Source organism: Mytilus trossulus, chromosome 13 (genome assembly GCF_036588685.1).
Source record: "Mytilus trossulus isolate FHL-02 chromosome 13, PNRI_Mtr1.1.1.hap1, whole genome shotgun sequence".
Taxonomy (NCBI): domain Eukaryota; kingdom Metazoa; phylum Mollusca; class Bivalvia; order Mytilida; family Mytilidae; genus Mytilus; species Mytilus trossulus.
The window spans coordinates 5,872,887-5,884,437 of NC_086385.1; the positions used below are offsets into that span (position 1 = coordinate 5,872,887).

The following is an 11,551-nucleotide window of genomic DNA, read 5'->3' on the forward strand; positions in this document are numbered from 1 at the left end:
ATTTTGTTCTTTTCCATGTTATTTGTTTAAATATAAGACTCCCCCTTTTGACCCTCGAATGACATACCTTTGCCTTTTCACTACTTGCAGCGCATTATATAATTACGCTTCATGTCAGACATATTGAAAAGTAATTAAAGGCATTAATATAAACATAACAAACAGCCGATTTTACAAAGAATAAACGATGGATTTTACCTTTTGGTGTTTTAAAGCAAACATTTTGCAATTTCTTTTAACCAGGCACGCGGATGACCCTCTTGACCTCTCCCGAAAAAAAAAGCACGGACCGTATCAAATATGAATCAGATGACTATCTATAAATTGGAAGATTATCACATTCTTGCGATATAAAAGTATTTGTACATTTTTATTTTCATACCGAAAAGGGTTTTATGCCCCACCTACAATGTACGATAGTATAGGGGCATTATATTTTCTGGTATGTGCGTCTGTTCCTCCGTCCGTCCGTCCAGCCTTAGGTTTTAAGTTTTTGGTCAAGGTAGTTTTTGATGACGTTGAAATCCAATCAACTTGAAACTTAGTACACATGTTCCCTATGATATGATCTTTCTTATATTAATGCCAAATTGGATAGTTTTCACCCTAATTTCACGGTCCACTGAACATAGAATATGATATTGCGAGTGGGGAATCCGTATACTGGGGACACATTCTTGTTTTTTTATAGATTATTTGGAAATTCATTCTTCCTTCCTTGAGGTTAATTTTTTTTTCTTTCAGTGGCCGTTTTTTTTGTGTGTGTGAAATAATAACATAGATCTCTAAAGGGTGTAAAATTCAATTTGAAAGCTTCAGACGTGATAAAATGTGCCATTTTTGAACTGGACCAAATCACTACTTAAAATAAAGATTCAGCACCCAATTTTTTTTTAAACCATGCAATTACATCCCCCTTCTTAATATTTCATGCATTAAATATCAAAAAATAAATTGGGAAAGTGTATCAGATTAAATATGCAATTTTAACACTGTTCACACTAGGGACTATTACGAAAACCAAAGGACGATTACTGTGTCCTTGGACCTAATGAACCATATAATATAGGTCAATGTCAGATGATATCGACTAGAGCAACATGTACACCTACATTCATTTAAAAAACCACATATAGTTGATTTATTGCTTAGAGTACTTGGAAAACAGACAAAAACACAAAAACTTAACCTTGACCAATAAACCATGAAATGAGGTCAAAATGAGATAAATCTGCCAGACTAACACATACCATTACAATCAATCATGCACCAAATATAGTTGACCTACTTCTTATGGTATCTAAGAAACAATGATCACTGATCTATGAAATGAGGTCGGGGTCATGTGAAACATGTCTGGCGGACATAAAGGCATAGCATGGAACCAATATAACAAATATAGTTATCCTATACTACTACTATTAGTAATTAATTTTAAGTGACACATTCACATAACAATAAACTATTATTTCAACCAGTCGTTGAACCGTGAAAATGGTGCCAAGGACAATTGATATATTAGAGACGGGGTTTGATTTTTAACGCCACTTTTAAACACTGTTTTTGTGCTGTTTTATAGCGGACACTTTTTATTGTTGGAGGAAGCCAGAGTGCCCAGACGAAAACCACCGACTTTCGATAGTAAAAACCGCAACCCTATTCAATGGAGTTGGAGTCGAGTACATCCGCACGACCGGGACCCGAACCCACAACCCCAGTGTTGACTGGCTGGTGATTACAATAGTAACTACTTAGACAACTCGGCAACCGAGGCCCCTCAGAAACGGACACTAAAGTATTTCTGACATAAGGCAACACCATCGAAGGTTTTTCTATTTTCTGAAAGACAAAGCTTTATACAATAAGTTTATGCTTCCGCCGCTACCACCAGATAGTAATACTAAGTCTCGCATAATTAAACAAATATGACAATGCATCAAACATCCATTGAATTACAGGTTCCTTGCTTCGGACAGACACACAAAGATTGCGGCCAGGTTTAACATGAGGATTGTAATCTCAAGATTTTACTCTTCAAGAGGTAGACATAGGTTAAGGGAAATAACTCTTAAAATCATCCGTACGTTTGTGTTAACCATTTTGAAAATATATTCTAAGCTTCTAGGTTACTTAGAATATATCCAACCTGTTTCGGGTAAAAGCTTAAAATACATTGATGAAACTTGACTTCGTCAAACGCATTACTGATTTAAAGAGTTATCTCCCTGAACCAAGGGATACCCCTTTAAATGCAATAGAAAAGGCAAACAAAACAACGAAAGGACACAGCAACATCTTTTATACAAAACACTGTTCAACTTTAAGTGATAAAAAAAATCACATTTTATATGTTAACTTAGAAATGCCGTTTCGTTCTTGATTGTCTCTCACTTTGCCTAGACAATGACCGGAAGCATGAATTGTCGTAAAACTAATATATCGATTCCGCAGTCAGTTGCTAGCATTGACTAGTTGTTAAATAGCCGTTCTGATGTTAAATAAATGCGTGCATTTACTCTTGCATTCCTTAATGTATTATGTATGTATTCAGTTTTCTTAAATACAAGAGTAATATCGTAAATGCATTCATGTATATATTTAATTACTGGTAACCGTTTTTCTGTCCTTCTAATATTCCTGAATGAATTGATTGCAGTACCAGTTGTGTCGTAAATGCATATCACTATACACATCGACTGGTTTCCGTATGTCTTGGTTCTACTTATATCGCTGAATAGATTTATTTACAGTAACAGTAGTGCCGTAAATGCATATCATGGATACATATAGACTGGTTCCCGTATCTGTTGGTTCTACTTATATCCCCTAAGATATTAAAGTCTTTCTTATTCTGGTGTTCCACGGTTGCTTCAAAAACACCGTCGCTTGGACTCAGTTGTAAAACTAATAAATAACGCTCCCGAGTATCGTCTTTTGGTTTGTAGAAAAAGTATAAAAGGGGTTTCTTGCTCTGAGTCTGTTGATCGTAAGTCAAGTGCGTATGTACTCTCTTAGCTGCGAGAACTTTCTTCAGTTTTAAATCTGCACATATATCTTTCGGAAGCTGCTCGTTGATGTGGGATATTACGAACGAAGTTAGTTTTTGAATAACTGGCATTTTTGTTTCGACTTTTTCTGATGAATAGCAAACACAGTTATGTTCGTCGATTCCTGCGTTTGCGCAAGATCGGTCTTCCGGTATTGGTCTAAAAAGGCTTATTCCTCTTGGATAAGGCTGTTCAACTTCCTTTGGTTGAAAGTTTTCGTTGAGAATATCAACCATTGTTTTATGAATGTCAAAAGGGGAAGATAATCGATCTATATTAGTCTTTAAATTTTCATGCAAATTCGGATATTTTTGTTTTATTTGTTCTGGAATAACAACAGACATCAATGGTAGTCGTTCTTCTAGCCTTCCGATTGGTGTATTTCTGATTTTATCGACACGTGACCCATGGTCGCTCATGAAGAAAAGGAAAGAGTTGTCTAAAAATCCCTCTGTTTTCATAAAAATAAGAAGATCTAATAGGTCGTCATCTGCAAGTTTGATAAAATTAACATAATTATGACTTAGTTTGTTATTCCACACTTTTGCAAATTTAAAGTCATGACGATATGCTATTAAAAATCGTTTCAAATATTCAATGGCTAATACATGCATTGGATTATCACCATAACACAAATACGAGTTGTCTCGCAGCTTAAAATTCTTATCTTCGAAAAACTGAAGCACGTCTGCTAGTGGAGCTTCAAATAGTTTCATTTCGTTAATAGCTAGATAAAATGGTCTCATATAATGATTTGTTGGAGGGTTAGAAAATCCACCACCACCACTAGTCTCTAAATTATATGTACATAATCGGGGCCAGTCTTCTGAAAAGAATGTTGCGGCACCTAACGCTGAAAAATTTCGCCAAATGAATGGATGGTTGTCATAAGGCAGATTTGGTATAACTGGAAATTCCTTCGTAAAGGCATAATGTCCGGTCATGACTGGTGCAAGATTAGGTAACGTTGTATCAGCCACTTTTGTATAACCTTTTAAAACATAGCCGCTCAAATTGGTTTCGAGATATTTAAGAGTTTTCGGAAGCTCTCGGATTGCTGCTAACCTGGACACAGAATCTAATCCAAACATGAGAATATTATAATTTTCCCCGCCATTTTTCTTAGTTCTAACAGTTTTGTCAGATCGGTAGACTTGTAGATGCAATCGACTGTATATTTTCTTTTTATTGATAAAACAATTCACATTTACAAAATCAGTTTTCACTATAACCGAGTTATTAAACCAAACCTCATTTCCAAGTTCTAATGTTTTATCATCTTTATGCCTTTTAATTTCTTGGTAATTGCACGTGACAATTTTACCACGTGTTCGTGTTTTATTTATATGCAACGTTGCATTATAGTCGAAATAAACTAAGTCCGTTTCCTTAGAACACACAATTGGATCTGGTTTCCAGTAAAATTTCATAATTTCCTTATCGAATGGGTTTACTTGGGGTATCATACACTTTGCCCAAATATTTCCGTGAACGTAAGACATATATCCGGGTCCCCAGTACAAGTGGTAAATTGAATAACTACTTAACATAAATATTCCACCAATCAAAACTAAACGTTTCATAAGATTATAATTCCTTATTAACTGTGCTAGTCGACGTCGTACGACTCTCAATGGAAACATGTTTGACGATCCTCGGTACCAGTATAGGGATGAAGAATATTCTCGCCTTCCGCCGCCTGTGTTGTATAAGGAGTGCAGATTTTAACCTCGACTTCGCCTCTGCGTATTTCTTTACTTCAAATGGTAACTGGAAAATAAAAGTATTAAATATAAGTCATAAAATAACGAGTGAAATATTATGATAAGATCAGATAAGATACATTGTATTACTTATTAAGGGCCCGCAAGGGGCATATATTATGGATTCAAATTTGAATAATTTTTATAATATGATAAAAACTACTTGAAAAACAATTCTTGGGACAATTTTTCACATGGAGTTAAATGTTTTTCATCTTCAACACAGCCAGAGGAGCACTTTTTGAGAAGACGAAAATAAAAACTGATATTCTGCAGCAGCTTTAGCATCAAAGTTTTGAACATACAGACAGCGTGGCACTCTACCTTAATTGAGCATCATTATTGATGTCTAAATTAAGAAATTTCGAGTCTATACACCCTTAACTGACAAACGAATATCTATGACGCATACATTTTAATTCTATACAGCCTGAACTGACAAACGAATACCTCTGACGCATGCATTTTAATTCTATACACTCTGAACTGGCATTGGATACCTCTGACGCATGCCTTTTAATTCTATACACCTTGAACTGGCATTGAATGCCTCTGACGCATGCATTTTAATTCTATTCACCCTGAACTGGCAAACGAATACCTCTGACGCATGCATTTTAATTCTATACACCCTGAACTGGCAAACGAATACCTCTTACGCATGCATTTTAATTCTATACACCCTGAACTGGCAAATAAATACCTCTTACGCATGCATTTTAATTCTATATACCCTGAACTGGCATTGAATGCCTCTGACGCATGCATTTTAATTCTATACACCCTGAACTGACAAACGAATACCTCTGACGCATGCATTTTAATTCTATACACCCTGAGCTGGCAAATAAATACATCTGAGGCATGCATTTTAATTCTATACACCCTGAACTGGCAAACGAATACCTCTGACGCATGCATTTTAATTTTGTACACCCTGAACTGGCAAACGAATACCTCTGACGCATGCATTTTAATTCCATACAATATACGGTATAGGCATTCTTTAAACAGACATTTTGTTGAACACCTGACAATTTGGTGCATTTACTCAAATATCTCAGAGATTCAGGAAATCCCTGCATTGGATATCTGCACTTACGTCAATATATCGTAATAGCGTAAAAAGACATTCATCAGATGACCAGGATTTTTACGGTTTTTTTTATTTGATAAAAGTTATTACTTTTAATTGCATTTTGAAAATTACCACATTTAAACGCATGTATGTGCTTAAAGATAAATTTAAACGTGCAGGATCTAGACTTTTTTGCTCCCTAACCATTTGACATCATAAACACTATCACGACTTTGAATAACCGTGAGGGTCTCGTAAAGTCGGTTCTTAAGCATAATCCAAAACTTCAAGAAAAGGCCTTGTATTGTAATATTGTCATCCCTTAACCTCCCTCTTTCGGTAGTACAAGCAATCATGTTAAAGCAGAACGCACGTTTGCCTCTGAGGGATAAATAAGTGCATACACATATTAACTGTAATGCCAAGGTTATAGTGCGTGTCACGCTCCCAGTGGTCTATAGCTTATGGAGCAATCGTTTTACTTCAAAAAGGGGGGAGGGTTATGTTTTTTTGTCAGAAAATTATTTTTCTTGCGCACGCGAACATATTTCTTTTGAAATTTTTTGACACTTTCGATCAAATTATTATTTTCAAAATTAAACACTATACGGGGGAAATCTTTATTTAGAAATTAGTGCTTGACCAGAGTACCGGTATAATCTTTTTTTCATATTCCCCACCCCCTTTAATCAGACGTTCACTATCCGTTCCCTTATCTATCACTAGGCAAGTGGTATTCCTATCCAACATACCATACTTTCCCAGTGCAACTTCATTACCCCCCCCCCCCTTTCCCTCTTTTGTTTTCCTCTTTGTCGACTTACCATGCAGAACTTACATGAGCCTTCTTTTATCTTGTAGAAAGATTTTTCCTTGAACCTCCATGATATATACTTGTCACTGGACGTTAAACAATAAGAACGGTTCATCAATTATTCATAGAAACATTCAGAAATCAAATGTTGGGGCCCTTTATAGCTTGTTGTGCGGTGTGAGCCAATGCTCCGTGTTGAAGGCCGTTCCTTGACTTATAATGGTTTGATTATATACTTTTTTTAAAACTGTTATTTGGATGGAGAGTTGTCTCATTGGCACTCACACCACATCTTCCTATATATATGTACAATATTCAAAAGACGAACAACTTGGATGTATACACACTTTATCCATAGAATGATGAATAGGAATTTAGAAAAAAAGACTGCAATACTAAAATATTTGATTAAAGTTGCAAATATTTCACAAGTCAACTGCGTTTTACATATTTCTGCATGAATCTGATACCAATATTCGATGGGTGAATGCCTGATTTTGTAAAACTGTGAAAGATAAAATAAAATTGACCTCTCCCCAAGTATCTATGGAATTGGTTAAATAATTAGGGATAACAAATCGCTGATTTTTTATATAAATATACGTCAATTAGACAGTAACCCAATCAATACAAATTATGTTCAAAAGACATCTAGACAGCTACATGCATTATCATGCAGTCTTTGGCAACTTAGTCGCGGATAAAAAAAATCAAGCTCCAAATCATCATACTAAATATGATACAGTTACTAGTAATCATTTGTCTAGTTGTCTGCCAAATTTAGAGAAATGAATAAATATTTGTTCAGAAACAACCAAAAAACTATTATAATTGTTTGAAGTTGATTAAATTTGCTGAATTTATACTTCATTTGAAATGTATTCCTTTGAGTGTGGCTATGTTCACCAACATATATACATATCTATAGATCTACTTGCCTGTTACCGCACCATCGGTTTATGTTTTCTGTATGTGGATATAAAAGATTTTTAAAAGTGTGTCTGTAAAATGAGGTTAAAAGTTAATATTGGATTATCCTTTTCTTGTGTTGGCAGTTGCTCGAGCCAACACAATTGCAGGTTTGAATATTTAAATCTAGCTTTACATAGAAATTCACAATGAATTAAATAAATAATCTTTTTCATACACAAAATAGTTGTCCTTTTGTATACGTAAGTGATTAGCGTACCTTTAAATAATGTGTGTGAATTCATGGGTCAGATTTACGTTTTTTTAAATTGATCAACTAACTGTCATTGCATTGTTGAAATACAAAAGTGTATTTGCGAGAGTTACACAAAGGTGTGTAGGATTTTGTATAGGAAAAAGTATTTAATTACAAAAAAGGGGGGTGTTGAAATCTCTTAAAATCTGTTTTGATAAAAAAAAAAATCATTGTAATGTTTTAAAAAGTAACAACTATTCTACACTGTATGCACAAACGTGTATTTTTATAAGTTTTTGTATAGGGGAAGGTATTTAATTAGAATTAGGGGGGGGGGGGGGGGGGTACTCTCTAATTTTTTCATATTTAAAATCACAGCGTTTGTTTTGCGATCATAGCTAACTGAATCGTGTAAAGGTTATGGTATAGTATGGATAAAGGCATTTGATAATAAAACGGGGGTGTATGTGAAATCTATAATAACATATAAAAACAGATAAAAGGTCAGTGACAGCATTAGTAGTTATCATTGAGATATTCTAATGTATTTGTTTTGTTGTTGTTTAGATTATTTGCTCTAAATGAGGGTCTGAATCGAGTTTACATAATAAAGAATAATGGGCCAAACGTGCAGAATAAAAGGGGGAACTTTAGAATAGAGCTAAATAGGCAATTTAGTTAGATCTGTAACTGTACAGATGACATTCATAAATACTGAATGTACTTTTTCTATGTTTTAACTTATCGCACTAATTTCACTTTTACCTTCATAAATATGTTTAGTATTTTAGTTTCAATAAGAATGCAAGTATTACATGTATCAAGAGAATCGTAGAATTGAGAATGGAAAAGGGGAATGTTTTGAGAAGAGAGCAAACCAACTAGACTACGAAGAAAAATCAACCCGGGGTCACCCATGGGTCTTCAACACAACGAGAAATCCCCAACCAGGAGGCGGGCTTCAGCTATCCTCTTAACAAAGAGGTGTACTGGTTTAAAGAAAATGGACGTCACACTAAACTGTAAAACATATGAATGAGCTAACATTAAAAATCGACGGTCAGAGGCTACTGATTTGGTACAGACGTAATTATGCGGTGGGGTAAAACATGTTTTGTGAGATATTAGCCCTTCTCCTTTACATCTGGCCAATGTAGAATAAAAAACACAAGGGAAGGGACCAAAGGCCTATGCAATTGGGAATAAAAGTTCGCGAAATGTTGGATTTGCGGAAAATATATTAGTTCTCTTCACCCTGTAATTCATATATTTTCTAATTTACATTTGCTTTTAATTGCTTTTTTTATTTGCTTGTATCTATTTATTTTTAGCACAAAAGAATAAATTTAACAAACTTAGAAAATAGCAAAATCAATAAAAAGCAAATGTATTTAAAATTAGGGAACATATATCATAGTGATAGAAGAATTCAGTCTAATTTAATAAGTATGACGTTTTTGTTTGAAGTTTAAAATTTCAAATCAGGCATCAATCTAACTTTGATTTGGATTTTAAAGTAAAGACATGCCAGGCTATGTCCACAAGATCTAGACTCAAGAATCGTCCTAGAATTTGCCCTTAAAATGTTTTAAAATACTTTCGAAAATCCAGACTTGAAAACATCGATATGTTTAGCCTTAACATGAAGAACTGGTATACCTCAACTCAAATTTAAGAGGGATATATAATAGGGTCATACTTCCCCTTTCCCCCCCCCCCCCCCCCCAAAAAAAAAACCCACAAATTTCGAATTTCCTCTACCATGAATCCCGCTACCAGGAACCTTGTTCCCTGACCCCTGTCCATCCCTTATATATGAAATTAACATTTTAATTCCTTTGTCGTTAAATAATTTTACATGTTATTATACTAGCATGTTGTCATAACAGTAACTGGACATCATATATTTAAGTATTTCAATTTAATAGAAATCAATGCAATTTACCGACAAAGTAGATACAAAAGTGCCATACACACTAATTTAAAAATTTCTAGTCATTCAGAATTTTCATGTATATAACACGAAATTTCAATCATCAGTTTCTTGTTGTCAAAGATTTGATTTGGAAAACATAAAAATACTATTATTCTAATTATATAAATATGAATATACTAATTTCATGTACCACACAATTTTAAACATAAGTTTCTTGTCAAAGCTTTGATTTGGAAATCATTTTACTACTATTATTCTAAATACTAGAATACTAAATAAATTTACCTGTCTCGATTACGGTTCACTCAATAAAAAAATGGCGTATAATTAGTACTGACACCTATAAAAAGTTTAAATTTCTAAACCGAACGACTAATATTATGATATTGTTTAAACACAAGGTCAAGAAAATCGTGTTCACTTTCCAATGTAAAGGGAGATAACTCTGGATGGATATCGATTGCTGTTGTCTATGTATTCAGTGTGATAGACGACAACGGATTTTAGAAGGGGATACCTTTTCATGTTAACCTGTTTTGGCCCTTTTTAACTGTTATCTGAGATAGATTTAAACTATTTACTGTTTTCAATCCTCTTGGATTACTGTAATCGGCATTTTTGCATTTGTTGTTAACTGTTTTTGCCAAATTCGATTGTTGTTAACATGTAAACAGACCCCCGGGTCCTCAATGTAGGATCGCAATGTCTGACTTGTGCTACAAAATTCTCAGTCTCAACATACATTGGAGGGATTAAAAAATTTCTTCTAGATACTATCCTTTATTAACTTCTGGTAAAGTAAAAATGAAGAATAGTTTATAATTATGTTTATGAATCTGATAAAAAAATAAAAAAATTAACTGCAGATTGTATGAATATTAACTGGAAGTAATTAATACGGCAAAACAGTACTTCTTTGCTTTTACAAAATTTAATTTTACTTCCAAATACTATTCATAATAAGGGAAACAATTTTGGGAAATAAAAGTCATCTCTAAACAATGTAACATATACCAGGAAAATATGTTAGATATACTGTTCCCAGCATATACTACAGGAACACCACAGCGATGGTATAAAAAACAAAGATGAGAAAACACACTTAACCCTCCCAATTATTATCCACTCGAGCGTGAGAATAAATAAGTGTAACAAAAGAAAATGGTAGCCGTTATTAAGCCTAAGTGGTCAATCGAAAATTCTTTGTTGAGAGAGTGCTTGCTAGTGAAGTCGTGCGATTGAAATAGAAATTCAACTTGTCTCTTTTCTATGGATAAACAACGTTTTCAGTTTTAATTAACATACATATCCATTTCGCATACTGGTTCAGGAACGAGTAAAACAAATGGTGTTTTAGTGAGGGGCGCTTCTAAAAAATAGGAATTAAAAGACCTTAATTTGACACAAAATCGGCTGAAATTTTCTTTTATTACGTGCTTTTGTTAAAGGGGTTGAGGGACGAATCTTGGAGTTCACCCCTTCTGTACCCCTTCCTGAATTTACATATGGTGTTGAAGGACTAGGACACCTCGCTAGTGAGTAAAATGGAAAAAAAATATTTCGAAATAAAAAATGGAAGATGTGGAACATGTTTGCCAATTTGACAACTTACCACTAGAGTCATAATGTGTTTTTTTTTTAAATGTATGTGTTGTTATTCTAATGTTCCTGGTTCAAAGAATTGTTCACGACGTATACTTCTTTTTGGACGCAAAAACCGTGTATTGAAATGTAAGCCCTGCCTCCCT

General features: G+C 34.2%; 1 protein-coding gene across 1 annotated transcript; it reads right to left on the minus strand.

The window, feature by feature from the left end:
• Positions 1-2,307: 2,307 nt before the first annotated feature.
• LOC134694738 (uncharacterized) lies at positions 2,308-10,219 on the minus strand. Its single transcript, XM_063555786.1, has 2 exons — positions 10,089-10,219; positions 2,308-4,817 (listed from the first exon to the last, which is right to left on the minus strand). The coding sequence occupies exon 2, from the start codon at positions 4,688-4,690 to the stop codon at positions 2,741-2,743; it is 1,950 nt and encodes a 649-aa protein (XP_063411856.1). The 5' UTR covers positions 4,691-4,817; positions 10,089-10,219; the 3' UTR covers positions 2,308-2,740.
• Between the last annotated feature and the right edge of the window lie 1,332 nt (positions 10,220-11,551).